Source organism: Belonocnema kinseyi, chromosome 8, assembly GCF_010883055.1.
Source record: "Belonocnema kinseyi isolate 2016_QV_RU_SX_M_011 chromosome 8, B_treatae_v1, whole genome shotgun sequence".
In the NCBI taxonomy this organism is placed as follows: Eukaryota; Metazoa; Arthropoda; class Insecta; order Hymenoptera; family Cynipidae; genus Belonocnema; species Belonocnema kinseyi.
In genome coordinates, this window is record NC_046664.1 from 136,309,928 (window position 1) to 136,329,088 (window position 19,161).

Below are 19,161 nucleotides of genomic sequence, written 5' to 3' on the forward strand. Positions count from 1 at the left end.
CTTTCAGTTCGTCGCTCATTCTAAAGTCGTTCGCTTTTTGTTTTAAAAAGTGACAGTCGATCATCATGCAACATTCACTCATTATTTCAATCGACGATGGTATGTTTGTCTTTCATTTCTTTTGTGAAAGACCTTTGAAAAAGTGATTTCTTAGTCAAGTTTAAATCTTCTGTACTTAGCGTTTGCCCGTACTGAAAAGCGCGCTATATGAGTCAACGGTGTTGACTCATATTGTCATTGGTTTAGCTAAACATGTTACTGACCACTTCTTGATGCGTGTTTCGTATACAGACATGGCTTGTGTCGCTAAAGCTACTAGGATTGGTTCTATTCGCTGATCATGGGCGCTTAGAGTTCGGCCCTCTGGCGAAGGGTACACTGTTATTATCGATGTGCACACTAGTTACTAATGTTACTTTGGATACCATTTCTGTCTTTAAAAATTAATTAGTTATTCAAGTTCAAATCTTGGGCGCTTAGCGTTTGATCGTTTCGAGAAGCGCGCAATGTAACTCATTGGTTTGGCTAAACATATTACTGACTATTTTCTGATGCGTGATTCTTATAGTGACATCGCTTTTGTCGCTAAAGTTACTAAGATTGGTTTCATTCGCTGATCTTGAGCGTTTAGCGTTCAACCCTCTTGCGAAGGGTAGAATGTTATTATCGGTATGTGCGCACTAATTACTAATGTTACTTTGGTACCATTTCTGCCTTTAAAGAAGTGATTAATTAGTCAAGTTAAAATCTTGGGCCCTTAGCGTTTGATCGTTTTGAGAAGCGCGCTATATGAGTCAATGGTGTAGGCGAAAATATAACAGACCACGATCTGAACCGTGATTTCTATGTTGACGTCGCTTTTGTAACAAAATCTGTTGTAATTCGTTTTATTCATTGATCTTGAGCGCTTAGCGCCGCATAGCGCTAAAACTGTCCATTTTTTTGGATTGTTTTACGGATATTTCATCCGGTACTTATAACCTTAAAAATTACAAAGTTTCAACTAAATTCACCGAAAGCCATTTTCCCATACATTTAGTTCGGGATCCTTTGAAATTATTCAATATACTGAAGACTACAAATTTAAAATGTCTCCACTATTAAGGCTTTAAATATTTTTGAAATTGCTGTTCTGGAGACTATTATAGCACTTATTCTTTTATTAAGAAATCACAAACAAAATTGTTTAAAAAAAGTTTTTAAAAGACTTTTAAAAACCTTAAAAAAGAGCAGAGGTTTTAATAGTTCAATATATGTGACATAATCTCTTTAAATATGAAATTAGTCTATACTTTTCATGTTTGAGCTACAATTATTCCATTTTAGAAGTTATAAATTACAATCGTGAAAAACCAATAAAATGTTTTAATTAATTTATATCGTGGCGTCCTAACGATAGGATGACAACGCATGCGATAGACTAGATTATACTTAACCAAAAATATAAACAATAAAAAGATAACCAAGAAGTAAGAACTAGAAAGTTTTAGATCGCGGAATTGAACAAGATGGAGCTAGAAGTTGGCCAAAACTAGATGATGCTCGCTCGCTCCAACAAAACATTAATGTGCTATCTCGGTCGAGTAAAGCATGAAGGTGTCACTTCTTGCTTATAATCTAAACGCGAGAAATGGCAACCTTCATGCTTTGCTCGCCAAAGATAGAACTTTCATGATTTGATGGAGCGAGTGAACACCTTTTAGTTTTGGCCAACTTCTAGCCTCATCTTGCTCAATTACACGAGCAAGACTTTCTAGCGCTAACTTCTCGGTTAGTTTTTTATTGCTTTTATTTTTGGTTAAGTACCGTGAAGTCGTGTCGCGTACGTTGGCACCCTACCGTTAAGACGCCTTGATATATAAAACAAAAAATCTTTGTATAATTCAATCTAAATGCAGCTGCAAACATTTAATTTGAAATACGTTGAATTCAAAGTATATTTGAAAAAGAAAACTGAAAGCAAAGGATCGACTTTCAAAAGAAGCGAAAGAAAGTGACTCGCTAGATTGCAAATGAACATGGAAAATGGTGTATTTTCGAATTTTTAAATTATAAATTAAAACTTTTTCGCGTTTTAACAATGTCGAATCCCAGAATGTTATTTTTAACCTGACCTACAACTTATAACGAAAATTCTGAAAATTCAAACAATAAGGCTGTATTCTGAAAATGAAGCAATTTTAACGTTAAAATTCAAGTTCTTAAACTGAAGGCCTAAAAATTTGCAAATTTTACAATTAGTGTTGTGTAAATTGTATTGGTATCTTAAAAGAGTATAAATAGTCCTTAAATTAGTTTTTAAATTTTCTGCAGTTTATCTTTTTTACATACCTAGATGTCAAAAAAGCCTACCCAATTTTTTCAAATTTTAATCACTTATTTTCTAAGAGAAAATCACCCCCGTTTACCAGTGACTGAAATGAATCAGAAAAAATCGCCAAGATCCAAGAATAAAAATTGGATGTGCAGCGAATTCAAAATTTTTCAATTGCGATTATCTTTAACTTTGTGATATCAAAAATTTCCATACAATTTTTTGTTATTAATACTGTAGGAAAAAATCAATAAGATCGAGCGCCGAAATTATAATTAGAGCAAATTTTCTGTAATTCTATGGGGACGGCTGAAATATCCCGAAAAATAAAGTTCCCGACTCGGTAAAACTCTCTGTCCCAAAAAATACAATTCCAAAACTAATCAAATTCCTGAACAGTTTATAATATTAACGAATTGGAAAATTTTCAAATAATAAAAATTCCCAAATAAAATTGTTTTTTAATCAATATTAATTATTTATTAGAAATACGATAATAAAATATTATTATCAAATAAATTTTTGTTTAATATTTAAAGTGTTAGAAATTATTGTTTGAATTTAAAATTAAAATTATACAAAAAGCTTGACCGACAAATTAATATATAAAAACACGTGTTTTTCAATTAACATTTCTATTTTTCAGAAGAACTTTTGTGATTTAAAAAATACTATATTTTAAATTTAAACAATAATGTTTAAACACTTCAAGCATTAAAAAAGTTATTTCTTTGGTGTAAATATTTGATTATTACAATCACAAAAAAAAATTGATAAAGAAAAATGCTTTCAGCACTTGTTTATCTCGAAATGTCTTTCTATAATACTTTTTTTAAAATAAAAAATCTGATTTTTCAAGAACATTTTTTTTGTAATTAAAAAAAGACTGTACCGAAAACCTGGATCAAGCTTCAGATCTGAAAAAATTCAGAGATACATACATGTAAAACTTTTCTAACCTCAAAAAATCTTTCTACTGCTTTACCGTCATATTTTGCGAAGAATGAGAAAACAAGAATTCGACTTCGTAGTACGATGAGGGCAGCATCTCGATAGGGCAGAAAGAAGAAAAGAAAAAGGGGTGGGGATGAGGGGGCCCCAACCATCGCCCCCTCTTGTGAGATCCAATGCACGCGAGTGGGCGGCTGGCGCGGCTTCGCCGCGTCAGTCCCGCACTCACGATTAATGATCTCCCCGAAGAATGATCGAACTGGAAGAAGTTGCTGTGCGTTACCCGTTTGGGCATTATTACACAATCTGAGAAAAATTTGACATGGCTTGAATTTAAAGTGACGTTTATTATATGTGGAAAAAAGCCCGCAAGCGGGGAAAAACCCACAACATCTGATAATTTATTTTATGAAAGAAAAGTAAAGTACAGTAGAGAAGAAGAGTGGGAAGGGGGTAGAGGGGTCGAAAATGAAAGTTCTGGTTAACTTATTTCATGAGGACGTCTTTTGGCATCGCGTGTTTGCGAAGAGGATCAAAGTTATATTTCCCTAGAGAGGAAATATGTTCAAAAGGTGATAATGATGTGGATTCATAAAATTTAGTGGCGGTTTCCTTAATATACTCTGAGATGTAAGGTAATTGAAATTCTCTGTGAAGGACAGAGTTCTTAGTATATCTAGGGGTCTTTGTGATACGTCTGAGGAATTTATTTTGTATGATCTGAATGTGATTAATATTGCTTTTTGATGCACCCCCCCCCCCCATATTGTACATGCATAAGTTATGATTGGTCGGATAAACATTTTGTAAATTAGGATTCCATATTCAGGTTTTAGGCTGGAATTTCTGTTAATAATAGGATTTAATCGAGAGATAACTCCGAGAGCTTTCCCTTTAGTTTCCTGGATATGTTGCTTCCAGTTAAGATGCTTGTGTAGTTTACCCCCGAGGTATTTCACGGAGGTTTTCCATTCTATTTTTTCATTAAACATTTTAGGTGGATCTATTTCAGCTGTTCTTCTGACTGAGAAAAGAATTGATTCAGATTTTGATACGTTTACTTTTATTTTCCAGAGTTTAGCCCATGCTTCAATGACTTCAAGAGCTTTGTTAAGCAATTTTAAGATTTTTGGAACAGACCAGGATGAAGTGAATAAAGCGGTGTCATCCGCATATAATCCGATTGAAACTTCAGGGACCTCAGGGATGTCGTTTACATAGATAACGAAAAATACTGGTCCTAAAATGCTCCCTTGGGGAACACCCGCTCGGATGGGTTTCTTTTTTGAAAGTGTCTGGCCTATATTGACTGAGAATTTTCTGTTGGAATGATAAGAATGTATGAAATAGATAAGCCCTCTTGGAAAGTTGTAATTTATTAGCTTTCTAAGCTGTCTCATGCCAGACACTATCAAAAGCTTTTTCTACGTCGAGGAAAATAGCTCCAGTATGTTTTCTTCGATTAAAATTTAAGCTAATTGCTTCGGCGAGCTTGAGCATCATATGCTGTGTAGAGTGACCTTTTCTGAAACCGTATTGCTGCGGTTTAAGGATGCTGTTTTCCTCGAGATGATAGTTTACGCGAGTGAGTATTATTTTTTCAAAAATTTTGCTCGTTGTATTAAGAAGACTAATGGGCCTGTAGCTGGTCGGATGATGTGGATCCTTGTCTTTTTTCTGAAAAACTAAAATGTGAGCTATTTTCCAAGATTCAGGAAAGTAGCTTAGTTGTATACAGACATTGAAGACAAGAGCGAGTAATGTTAGGCATGAGATAGGAAGCTTTTTGAGGACTAACTTTGAAATTGAATCAGGGCCAGCAGCTTTGTTATTTTTAGTATTTTTAATATGTTTGGTTAATTCCTTACGGGTTACTTTTTTAAATTTATCAGTGCTTGGGATTTTGAGAAATTCGGAAACAATTTTTTCGCATTCAGAGACGTGCTGTGGGTCAAATGGGTCTTCGTGTGGAGCGAAATTACTTTCATAACTTGCTGCTAAAAGATTTGCTTTGTCAGTAGGAGAGAGCGCAAAAGTTTGATCGGATTTTTTGAGGGGTGGAATATCTGATCGCGGCTTCGTTAAGGCTTTAGTCATACGATATATAGAGTTATCTTTAATTTGAAGTTTGCCGACATCTGTGTTTCAATGTTTACATCTGTGCTCCTGAATTTTAGTTGCTATTGTTTTACGCAAGTGATTGATTGTGTTTTTGAGAATGCAGCTTTTAGTTTTTCGATGGGTTTGACAGAGTTTATTACGGGTATCGATAAGGTCTTCAATCTCGGGATTACGAGGTGGATCGTATTTGTTAACGGTAGACAGAGGGACCGAAGAGTGGATTGCATTTTTTATGCTAGAGGTGATATTTGTTATGGCTTCGTCGATGTGAGTGGAGTTTGTTAGTGTAGGTTCAAAATTAACTTGAGTTTCAAGAGTGGAGTTGAATGTTTGCCAGTTCGCTTTTGCGAAGTTATAGTGAGGTGTAACCGGGGTCTTTTCACAATTAGTGTAAAGGCTTAAGAGAACTGGTCGGTGGTCTGAGTCAAGCTCATCTATAGTGAAAGTGTCGTGGTTGAAAAAATTATTTTTGGAAATGGCAAAGTCGATAAGGTCAGATTTATGTTTTTTATTGTGGGGGAAAAAGGTATGAGATACGATTGCTGAAACTGAGAGATTCCTGTTATTTATGATTCGTATAATCGTTTTCCGATTCTGTTGGTTATTCTGCTGTTCCAGGCTAAATGTTTGGCATTTAGTTCACCTGCAGCAATTACCGAGGGAGCAAGTTTAAATATTTTATTGTAATCATTTTTTACAAATTCTGGAGAGGGAGATTGGTAGAGCGAGACAATGGCATATGATTTCCCGTGAAATTTTATTTGAAGAGTAACCAAAACAAATTTTAGCTATAAATAATCGATTTGTGGAAGTTATGAAGTTCTTAATGAAAAATTAATTTTTTAATAACTTTTAAATTTTGAGAATTTTTGTATACGCCTCCATATAATTTTTATTTTAAAAAACAATCAAAATCTAATTTCTATATCTTGAATAGCGTCTGTAAATTTGTTCAAGTTGAAAGCATGCATACAATCAGTATGACAAAGTTTCAAAGTCAGCTGAGGTCAATTTCACCCCATATAAGTAAAATGTAATTTTTCAGAGGAATAAGTGATGAAGGTTAAGAAAAATTTCTAACATTGCAAAAAAAAATATTGCATTTACTTCGTGGCCTTCTAACGGAAATTTTGACGTAGAATCCGAATTGTAATAATTTAGATGTTTATATTGCTGTTTTTTCGAGTTTGTATTGCATGATACGAAAAGGATTCTATAGGCATACGATAAGGATACGCCGTGGAGTACCCTCTACGTTCCTTCCGTCCGCCAGGCTTAATTTTAAAAGAATTTTACTGTCATGTACGCTCAGTAGAAAAATAATTTTCGTAACTTAACTAGGTCACAAACGGCTGCAAAAGATAGGTAACTTTTTGTCTCGTAAACAACTGAAACCACTTCTTTAATTTTCAACTTAAGAAATCGATGTTCCAGTCAATAGAAATTTACTATTTTTACATGAATTAAAAAATAAAAAATTGCCATATTTATAATGAGTAGGGGATTTAATTTATTTACAAGAATTATTTCAGTACTAGTTTTCAAAACATATTTATAAAATTGTTAGATTTTACACGTGAAAGCTTCAAGTTCCCCGAATTGAATGAAAGTGTCAAAAAAAGTATCAATTTCACAACAATAGGGACCAGGCATATTTCTGACGTCTTTTGCCATTGACGGACAAATAATTTTTTTACATCAAATCTTGCTGTTACCGCTTATAATTACTTTTTGGCCAATTTTTATTATTTTTATGGAAAATAAGTGATTGTAATTCAGTGAAACTATGAAAAAAATTTTATCAATGAACAAATACTTTTTAAGTCAATTTTTACAATGAATTTTTGTCATTGCCGCTTCTTAGTACTTTTTGAGTTATTTTGTGGCAAAAAAATGTATTTATTGAAAATGTGTAATATTAATTTTTACTGATAAAAAAATAAGATTTTAGTAATTCTTTACAACAATATCTTCTCATCAATACTTTCTCCGCATTTGATTCCATACTGACCTCCACAAGTAATAGGCGCCAAATGGAAAGCGTGTTCTGCTGGTGAGGGATTGAACGTGATCTCTCTTTTCAAGTCTGCGAATTAAGTGCACAACACTGTTCTACTGCGAGGTCCAACATTATATATGCAGGTCCACGCACGCCGCTTGAAAAGAGAGTGTTTAGGTTCAATACGCAAGCAGCAGAACACGCTCATTTTCTGCGGCTACCACAAAAAGGAATGTTTTTATTTTGTTTTATATTTTTATGTTTTTTTTAATAAACTAAGAAAACACGCACATATTTTGAAATACAATTTTTTCTACTTTTCACGAATCCTAAAATATGAGCCTTTTTACACGGAATCCGTAAAAAACGAAACTTTTTTTAAAATTGTTTTATGGGTTAACTTTATGGAAGTGAATAACCGCATACAAAAAAAAGTAAGACAAATTTTTTTTGACGGTCGCAGCATGTGAGTTACAATTTTTAGAATAGTCACTGATAATTACAAATATCATGGAAGTATAGAGTCAAATTCAAAGAAAGTATTAATCAAAAGATATTGTTATAAACAATTGTTAAAAAGCCACTTGTTTATAAGTAACAAATACATATTACACATTTTCAATGAATTAAAATCATTTTTTTACCACAAAAGTATTCAAAAAGTACTCAAAAGTGGTAATGATAATCATTTTGATAAAGAGATATTTCCGGTTCCAACCGTGTAAAAATCTACGAATTTTGCCGACGTTTCGTGAACATTGTAGTTCACTTCTTCAAGGCTGACCTGAAAAATAGGTATCAGGTTATGTTGTGGTTCTTATGTATAGTCTCTACGATGCCTGTTATTGGCCAGAGCGCCCCACCGTGGGAACTGGTCAAACCTGATTGGCCAATCATCTCTATTTTTTTTAATCCGGGAAAACGGAAAGCCAAATCGGATTGGTATTATATATCAATAGTCCCTATTGATGTTATTAGGGTATTTTAAGATGTCATTTCTTCTCTATGTTTTTTTGGAAATATATTGTGTGTTTTTGCGATGACTTTTGTTTTGTCAAATAAAATGTTATCTCCCGTTTCGATATAATTCTCAGCTACTGCTGATTGCGTTAGATGTTTTAGCCTGACTTTACTCTCATGTTCCTTTATAAGTTGGCTCACCGCTCTCCCGGTTACTCCAATATAGACTTTTCCACAAGAACAAGGGACTTTATATACTCCTGGATTTCTGAGGGGTGCATTTTTGTCTTTAGGGTTATTTAGTAGTTATCATATTTTCGCAGGTGGTTTAAATATGGTTTGTATGTTGTGATTGTTAAGATTTCTTCCTATTTGTTCTGTGACACCTTGGATGTAGGGTAGGGTGGTGGTCGCTTTTCTATCTCTTTCTTTCGCAGGTTGTGTTGACTTGTTTTTTAGTGTATTCTTATTGCTTCATTAATTTGTTTTTTTGTATAATCGTTCTGTATTAGGATTTGTGTAACGTTTTGTAATTCCTTTTGTAAGTTATCGTTATCTGCTATGGAGACAGCTCTATATACAAGGGAGTTGATGACTGATTGTATTTGAGCTCGGTGGTGATGGAAGGAGGCATGTAGGTATCCGTTTGTATCGGTGGGTTTTCTGTAAACTTTATGTCCTAATGTGTTGTCAGTTCTTTTGTAAACTAATTCGTCCATGAAAGGCAATTTTCCGTTTTGTTCAATTTCCATGATGAACTGGATATTAGTATGTAATCGGTTGATGAAATCGAGAAACTTATTTAGTTCATCTCGTCCATATTGCCAGATGACGAAAGTGTCATCAACGTAACGGAACCAAAATTCCGCTTTAAGCTTGGCTTGGTTGAAGATTTTAGTATCTAGATATTCCATAAAGATATTGGCTATTACAGGTGAGATTGGGGATCCCATTGATGCCCCTGATGTTTGTTCGTAGAATTGGTTATTGAAAGAGAAATAAGTATTATTGAGACAGTATTCTATCAAAGATAAGAGCTTGGAAGGGAAGTTTGTAAAACATTTAATAAATTCAATTTTATCAGAGGTTGGTACTTTCGTAAAGAGAGGTACTATGTCGAAACGCGCTATGATGTCTTGGGGTTGAATATGAATCTGTTGCATCTTTTTAATAGAGGTAAATGAGTTTTAGACTGTGAGTCATAGAGTTTCCTCAAAAAGGATTTAGTTTTCTAGTGAGGAAGCGCGATAGGTTCTAAGCTGGTGAGTTTATTGCGCTGACGATCGGTCTGAGTTGAATGCTATCTTTTATGGATTTTTGGGAACCCGTTAAATCTGGGAGGAACGGGATTAGTAGGTATTAATTTAGAAATTGTTTGGCTGTCAAGTTTAGAGTATTTGTGAAGGGTTTTTGTTAAATTTTTTGTGTATGTATCGTCAGTTCGAAGGTCCATGATTTTGTTGTTATAGTCTTCTTTATTAACTATTACTGTTGTGTTGCCTTTGTCTGTGGGTAATATTATATTGTATTTGTTCCGATTGAGTTCTTAAATTGCGATTTTTTTCTTGTTTTGTTATGTTTGAAGGGGGAACTTGAGCTTGGCCTAAAATGGTCACAGTCCTACTTTATATGTCATTCGCTTTTTCGGGTGGAAGGATATATATTGTGGATTCTAAATTGCTGATATCTTCTTTCGGTATTTTGGAAGGAGCTACTGCAAAATTATGTCCTTTAGATAAGCCTGAAATCATTTCATTGTTGAGAGGATGGTTAGAGATGTTTTTTATTGTATCAGTTAGTCGTGTTTGCCTTACTGGAAGTAATTTGTCAAATTTTATTCCTTGTTTTTGATTGGTCAAAACATATGCTGTCCGATGTAGACCAAATGTCAAATCTGAGGTTGTTTAATAGAAAAAGGTGAAGCTTTAATAGTTTTTTGGAGGCAGAACTCATTTGAATTTAGAGCTTCCTAAATTATTTTTCAGTTGTAAGGATTTTGGGACGATTTTGTTATCCCTGCAGCTTTTCAAAAAAACTAAGGATGTTAAAAAAGAAGTTAAAAGACTTGTTGAAAGGTTTAAAGACTTGATTGGCCAATCAGGTTCGAACAGTCCTCATTGTGGGGCGCTCTGGCCAATCACATGCATCGCAGAGAGTATACATAAGAACAACATAACCTGATACCTCAGCTTCAGGTCAGCCCCGAAGAAGTGAACTGCAATGTTCATGAAACGTCGGCAAAATCCGTATTTTTTTACATGAAGGAAACCCGAAACACTCTTGTTATCAAAATGAATCGTCGTGAAAGCATTAAATATATAATTAAAGAACTCTTCGGGGAGAATATTCTTACTCAAACCAACACCTTTAGTAAGATGTGTATATCGCCGGTGCTTAGGAGAATGAACCCGCAAATTATATCGCTGTGAAAAAAACACTTCTTATCATAAAGCCATGAAAAAAACTCATCTATATAAAATGTGATGAACAAAAATATGTCAGTAAGCACTGTAAAAAAATACATGTTGGTAAACGCTGTGAAAAAAACACGTCTTGTATAAATACTGCGATAAAACCCGCATCATTGAATAGCCGTAATAAAAAACGTATTTTAGTAAACACTGCGAAAAGAAACCCTTTTTAAGAAAGGCCCTGAGGAAAAAGTTGACTTGTGAAAACGCCATGAAAAAAAATATTTTTTGTGAAGACGCCGTGAAAAAAACCTTGTTCATGAAAATACCGTGATAAGTATCTTATTAAGAAAGCATCGTCAAACAAAAAAAAAATGAAAACGCTCGGAAAGCAAATCTTTTCACATCATTTCTTCAAGTAAATAATTACCTTTTTCCTATTGTTATAATTATAATGGTTTATTATTTTATTACTAATGAAATATGTTATATAATTTAACATTAAATGCTTTTATTTTTTAGATTAAACCCTGTTTTGCACGTATTTTTCTGTTCAGTGAATTAATTTGAAAATTCTTACTCGGGGGTTTTTGGGGCCGCTCATTGCGAATATGAAGTCAGAATTTCTAAAATTTCAATTCAAGATGGCGGATGCAAGATGGCGATTTCAAAATTTTGAAAAAAGGGATAAATGAGTTTGAAGATCTTTATTTGCGGGTTTTTGGGGTCGCTCATTACGAATCTGAAGTCAAAAGTTCGAAATTTTTAATCCAAGATGGCGGATTCCAGATGGCGATTTCAAAATGTTGGAAAAAGCTTATATGAGCTTGAAAATATCTACTAGGGGGTTTTTGGGGTCGCTGATTACGAATCTGAAGTTAGAATTTTGAAATTTTTAATTCAAAAGGGCGGATTAAGATGGCGATTTCAACATTTTGAATAAACAGATATCTGAGTTTGAAACTTTTTACTCGGGATTTTTTGCGATCGCTGCTTACGAATTTGAAGTAAGAATTTGGAAATATTTAAATTCAAGATAGCAGATTCAAAATAGAGGTTTCAAAATTTTGAAAAAAATATATATATAAATATATGAGCTTCAAAATCTATACTCAGGGGTTTTTGGAGACGCTGAATTCGATCGATGATATACGATTAGATTCTCGTAATTCTTCAAAATAAATCTCATATGGCCAACAGTAACACATAAATTGAGGCTCTGGATACAAAAAGGAGATATAGAATTATTTTGACGGAGTGGGGAGGCCCCTGAGCACTTGAAAATAGTCTCGAGTTTTAATTTTTAAGATATATATCCACAATGGAAATTTCATGCCGCATTTTTTTCTCCTCAGAAAAAAGTTGTAGCTTTTTTATTTTTTAAATTATTTACGAAAAACTGTTTTTTTCTCCGAATCAAATATTTTGCATTTTTTCGCTTCAACTCGCAACGAAATGGGAAGTTTTTAATATTTTGTAATAAAACTGATCAGAAATATGTTCTGTTCTTGTTCTGTGATGAATGACGTTAGAGAAAGTTCAAAATTTGTATTTAAAAAATTGTTAATAATTATTTCCGAGACGGTGCGTAATTCGTGCGCAAACAACTTCCAACGTTTCGGGAGTCGAGCGAATTTTGGGCAAGCGAAAACTGTCGGTGAAAATGTTGTTCAGGAAGGTTCAAGGAAGTTTTCTGGAAAATTTTAAGAAGACGAATTTAATTTTCGACAACATAGTTAATGTTTTCAAGCAAAATGACGATTCTTGTGCAAAACAGTTGAATTTTACATTCCTAAATATGAGTACAAAAAAAATTATTCCCAACTAAAGAGTTTCATTTTCAACCAAATATTTCACGAATTCTCAGCTACAAAATGAATTTTTAATAAAGTTGTTTAACTTTCAAGCAAGAAGTTGAATTTTTCAAAGTACAAAGATGAATTTTTAAGAACAAAATTAATACTTGATATTTAAGTCAAAGAAATTTTTCATTAAAAAAAAAAAAACAACATTGAATTTAACCAACAAAATCGAATTATTAACTGTTTGGTTGTTTCAACTGAATTTTTAAATGTGCATTCTATAATTGGGAAATATATAAATAAGGTGGAATAATTCGCTTTACTATAAGCTGTTTGATAATTTCCTTTTAAAAAAAATCACGATCGCCTACTCATACCAATTTTCAAGTTTCGCCCTTCACCCGAGTCGAGTATTCGATTTGCGACACTGCTCTCGCGTGGTTTATTTTAGGTATTCGGTTCAGCCATATTCTTACCTGCTCCTTACCTGGGTGGCGAAAAACGTATTCGAGTATACGCTCAGTTATGCTCTACTCTGCGACAGGGCAAAGAAAGTTGCACCGTCATTTTCGACGGTGCAGCTTTTGAAATTGGAACCGCGTGAAAAAAAAACAGCTTTGAAATGACATTTACAACGCAATTATTTACCGATTGTAGATTTTTTTTAAGCAACATTGAGGACTAAATTTTCCAGAAAATGGTGCAAACGATGTTTTATTATTTTACTTATTTAATTTGTATATTCATGCAAACAGTGAAACAGCTTGCATTCATCGTTAGGATGATATATGGCCATTAAAATTAAAGGCTTATTGTTAATGATTAATTCTGTAAACAAAGTGTTTAAAAAATATATATTAACAAATTTACATCGAAGACATGTATGAGCAGGAACAAAATGTTCTTCCTTCTAGCCTTCTTGTAATTATATCAATAATTATGTTTTCGAACAAAGTGTTTTGTTTATTTTGTAGCCAAATTATTATACATGATTCTCTAGGCAGAAATGTTGTTTTTTGTGTTGTTTTTTACGCGAACTCTTGTCGAATAATTTCGGTCTGTTTGCAAATTACTAAATTTTATCTACGCTGCAATCTCAACAAAAATAACATGAGAATTTCTTTTTTCTGTACGCAACGTTACAAAACTAAATACTCATTTTGTATAGATAATTTCTTTACGCAATGACGAAATAGCCAAAAATGTCAACATTTTTCGTAAAACAGTCATTATCAATATAACTTCATAACTAATACAAGAAAATACTATTTTTTCGTGTATAAAGACATCATTAGAAATACATATAAGCTGAGCAAGGTCAGAACTAAATCGACTTCTTTCCGTTTATAAGCGCCTACAATACAATCTTATGCAATAAAGTAATAGCGAAATTTTTCCGAATACATCATTCGCAATATACTTTTAGCAAGGTAAAAGAAATCAATTTATTTTTGCTTATATAATCCCCTAAAATGAGCATTTGTTCAATATTATGTTTATACAATGAACGGCTAATAATAGATATTCAAATTTTTCAGAAAACATCATTGGTAATATGATTACAACAAGAATGGAATAAAAAATTATTTCTTTCTGTGTATAAAGGTAGACGATCCACGTTTGTTTATAGGAATAATTATTCACATTTTGTCTTCAATTTGCATTCACCAACCATCCTGACATTTCTGACGATGGAGGCAAGCAGTTGCAGAAGACAATTGAATTTACCATTGTTTGTCTTTCTTTTACCCCTGCGCAGAGGCATAATGTTCAGTAGATAAGACTCTAGGAGATATAGAACGAAGTTCCAAAAATCAACAGTTTCATCGCTGCTTGCATTGAAATAAAAAAAATACTCACCTAAACCATTTTCTGAACAATTTAATTTGAGAATTTTAAAATTTCTGAAACAAAAATCTGAAGTCAGTACATAATTGCCTTTACAATGTAATTTTGAATCTCGTTTTTTTTTAAAATCACCCCATACTGTGCCGCAAATTCTTATATTTGAATTTCCATGGCAGCAACAAACAGACAAAATCGTGTTTGGCTTATTAATGAACATTTAAAAATCTTTACTTAAACTTTGAACTTCATAATACTATTCGCTCCCTCCCCAAAAAGCACTCATAACACTTTTAACTGAATTAATTCCATACCGCGAAAAGAATGATTAGAAGGTGTGAATGAGACCCTAGTTAGAAGAGGCATAAGAAGCCACAGAAACACGAGAGCCCACATGAAAAAATGCATGGACGTGATGGAAGATAAAGTATGCCAGGACAAAAAAGTTTGGCGGCAAATAGTTAACAAAAAGAGTGTCAGTATAGTAAATGAAGCCTGATACAAAAGAATTTGGATACTAATGGACCAAAGTGGGGAACCTTACATAACTAATTTCTCAGGATCTACACTTGGGGTGATTGCTAGAGAGATAGATCAGCAACTGGGGTCGGAGCAGTGTTACGAAACGAACGTGTTATATGAATAAACTTATTTAAATAAATAAAACGAGACTTTTGGATCAATCTACAAATACTATAAACCGTTCCTCACACTACTCCCTTCCCCACCGATTAGAGTCACGCCTACCTCAAAAGGGAAATGACTTAATGGTGTAATAATAATAATAATAATAATAATAATAATGATATAGCGGCCATTATACATCCACAAATTGGCCTAAGCCTAGGACTCTTAAAAGAATTAATGCCCTTCTATAGATACATTCCAATGCACTTTTTAGAAAGCGAAGATTACATCTTATATTGGGATGTTACTATCCAAACGGATCATTACATCCGGGCCAATCGACTTGACAGCGTAATGCGAGAAAAAAAAAGGTGGAAGAGTCTACATCATCGACATTGCTTGTCCGCTTTATCGAAAATTGCAGTCAACCTATACAACCAAGATCCACAAGTATAGCGAGTTAAGGCATGAAGTAAAGACCATATGGAGGAATTTAAATCATGCATCTATTCATCCCATTGTGATTTCGGCTACAGGCAATGTTCACGTAAGACGCACTGAACGTCTTGAACATTTAGGAGTCAGTAGGGTATTGGCAGCAGCTCAGAAGGCGGTTTTTTTAAACACCTGTCGCATTGCAAGAAACTTTTTTGATCACCAGGAAGCGAGCGACTAAAAACCCGTGGAGTAGCAGATGGTAGCTCTAAGAAAGCATCGAGAGGTGATTGTTGTCACCTCCTACGCTCGTGGCCGCTCGTAATTGTATACCTACAATATCATCGCAGGAGGTTTCAACCATCGTATTAAATGATTTGAATTAGCTTATAACATTCTAATCTCATCAGCCCTTTGACTTAGTCCGTGGCTATGATGTACAACCGGGTTTACCCGAGTAAAAGTTTGATAAAAATATAATAAAGTAACTTGATGGTAGCTCTAAGAAAGCATCCAAAGGTGACTGTTGTCACCTCCAACGCTCGTTACTGATCGTAATTGTATACCTATAACATCATCGCAGGAGGTTTCTAGAATTGCTTTAAATTATTTGAATTATCTTATAACATTCTAATCTCATCAGTCACTTGACTTAGTCCGTGGCTATGATGTATAACCGGGTTCACCCGAGCAAAAGTCTCATAAAAACAAAATAACTTTAATAAGTTTGATAAATTAATCAATATTATCCATAATAAATTCCAACATAAATAAAAACAAAAATAAAATAAATAGATAATAATAAAAGAAGATAAATGAACAAAAATTTAAGCATTTTTTCTGGTTTATAAACTTATCAGAAAAAATTTCATTCATTAGACGGTTCAGGACTTTAAGCACATTCACAACTTCAAATGTAGAACCTGCTAATTGTCATTAGCGACAATAGATCCTCCGCACCGGCAATTCCGACGACTAAGCGCGCAAAGACAGGTGTGAGGGGCAAAGTTCCTACTGGAAGGGGAAGGATCCTAAGTAGCTCGCGCCCCTTTGGTCATCGCCCGATCAAATGGATACTACCCGTATTCTAAGGAATGGAAGTTATATAACCCTTACGGGGAACTTTATGAATACAGAAGATTTAGGTATGGTGGTTGTTGAGGACTCAGGCGAGCCTCTAGCATTAACAAAGGAATAGGCAACGTTAGCAAAGTGTACCTGTTACACTGCTGTCGCATTGCCAATGTGAATTCTCTATGATGAGTAGTGAAAAAAAAAACATAGGAACTTTCTATTTTCAGTTAGCCAACAATAAATTAAGAATAATTGAGAGTAAAGATTAATGAATTTTCAAACTAAAAAGATGAAATTTTAATATAAAATATAATAGTGGATATTTTTCCCTCGAAAATTCTTTTAATAAAACAAAAAGCACACTTAAATTTAATAATGAAAGTCGATTAATAAAGAAAATAGTTTTATGGTCAAGAAAAAAATATTAATTCTTCACCAAACAGTTGCATTTTCAAGGAAAAATCGATTTCCTACCAAAAAATACAAAATTATGAGTTTTCAACAAAAGCCTTATAATTTTCAGTTAAGCAGTATAATTTTGTAGTATTATTATATTCAATCTTTAGTCAAAAGAAACTAATTTTTATTAAGGTAGTTTACTAGGGAGTCTGATAAGTCCCTGAAAAATGAAACACGGAGACGTTTTGTTGGCCAAAGTCGGTTTTATTTTTCATCATACCCTCCTTTTAGGTCAATACAGCGAGTCCAACGATTTTCTAACTTTTTGATACCGTCCGAAAAGTACTCGATCGGAAGGTCTCCAAAATAAGCCTCAGTTTCAGCTATGAGCTCCTCATTTGAGTAAAAACGCTTACCGGTGAGCCATCTCTTCAGGTTAGGGAACAAGTAATAGTCGCTGGGGGCCAGGTCTGGTGAATACGGTGGCTGAGGAACCAATTCGAAGCCGATTTCATGCAATTTTGTTTCTGCAACTAAGCATGAATGAACAGGCGCATTGTCGTGATGATAAAGCGGTTTTTTCTTCTTCAAATGCAGTCGTTTTTCGGCTGCATAATTTGTGCATTATGGACTTCGATGAGTGGGATGAAGAATTTGACGAAAATGATGTGAATAATGCTGATCAGGATCAAGCACCACACCACGACCCCGTCCACGATAATGCTGCAAAAATTGCAGGGGAAAGGAAACGAAACGAGATGTGCGAACAATTGTATCTGCGATGAAAATATAACCTCACCTTAATTTGTTTAGATAGGAAATCCTGGTTAAAACATGTATTATTAATTATGTTGTCACAGGCTTATTACAATTAAAATAATAATCATTATTTTATATACAAAACTTTCACTCGGATGAGCCTGGTTATACACCATAGCGACGGAATAAGTCAAGTGACTCATGAGATCAGGATGTTACAGAGTTCGCGATATATAGATGCAGCCGATGTGTGTATTTGTGTGTGTGTGTGTGTGAATTATTTCGGATTGATGAGCTGAAGCAGAAGCTGCATTTTTTCTTCGGGCCTATCTTTCTTTTTTTGTTCCTTCTCCTCGTATCTCATGCGCTTATTAGTTTCTTGCTCCTCGTGCATTTGCAAAACAATTTCACTCGGCCTCGCTCTTTTTTTGTTTGACTCCGTCTCTGTAATGGAAATAAAATAAAAATTAATGTGCACATGAGATGAATAAAAAGTTCCAAATAAATGTGATTAAATGACCTTACTTATTAACTTCTATTTTGCCTGTAATTCCATCCTTCCTGCACTCATCAGAACCTCTGGCTGGCAGCTGTCATCGACTTCACGTAATTGGTTGAGTTCCACCTCAAACTCAATCACCTTCCTCCTGTTTCCCGTAGTTGAATTGTGTTTGCGTGCCCCAGTGTCACGCCTCTTAATAGTTTTAAATCGGGCGTCGCACTTGTCTCCCGTGAACGCAAGTTGCAGTTCTAGATCCAGATCTAGGGCGATCTGCTTGAACATTGCTTTCTTACTACAGAAACGCATCATCGGGCCAACCAATGGCAAATATTCGTTATGTTTAGTGAGCACGAACGTGGTGGCTTTCTGGCACCACTTAGTCTCAATTTTGTTGCCTTTCTTCTTTTCGCCGATGGAAACGTCTGCTCATCCTAAAAAATAACTCATATAGGAAACAACCAAAGAAATATTTTTCAATTAAAAAATGATATTAATATTCTATTCACCATTTTCCGGAATTCTCGATTAATTTCATAATCGTCGAACGCACCCACCGCCTCCAAATGGGCCTTTGGAAGTTGCGCGATTATTGGTACTCCTGTCAATAATAAAAAAATCAGGATTTATGAAATTGTAATAGACAACAAGATTTCTACTTTTATCTATCGCAAATAATTATTTCAGTTTGTGTATTTTTATTTTAACTTTCAATAACAACTGTTATTTTTAATGAATTATTATGATGTATAGTATTTAAATTTGTTTCTCATAATTCTTCAAGCGTTACATGAAATTACTGAAGATACTCTTCACCAAAATGTGGTTTATTCAATGCTACTGGAATAATAATTTTAAGTTTATTTTAAAATCTAATTTTTGTAATAATATAAAAGATTGTTAAATTAATAGATATATTGAAAAATTACCAAGTTATTATATTCATATTTTAAAATTATTTGCAA

The 19,161-nt window shown here is 33.8% G+C and overlaps 1 protein-coding gene across 3 annotated transcripts in view; it reads right to left on the minus strand.

Moving 5' to 3' along the window:
• The window catches only part of LOC117177628, a 164,459-nt gene that overhangs the window by 24,030 nt on the left and 121,268 nt on the right, over positions 1-19,161 (minus strand). The window contains exons 9-10 of one of the 3 annotated variants that reach the window (XM_033368416.1): positions 18,706-18,797; positions 18,571-18,630 (exon numbers count right to left, since the gene is read on the minus strand). The exons of the other annotated variants lie outside the window; for them this stretch is intronic. Coding sequence (XP_033224307.1) covers positions 18,731-18,797 — 67 coding nt within the window. The 3' untranslated portion in view covers positions 18,571-18,630; positions 18,706-18,730. Of the gene's footprint in view, positions 1-18,570; positions 18,631-18,705; positions 18,798-19,161 lie in introns of those variants that run through there. 3 annotated transcript variants of the gene reach the window in all.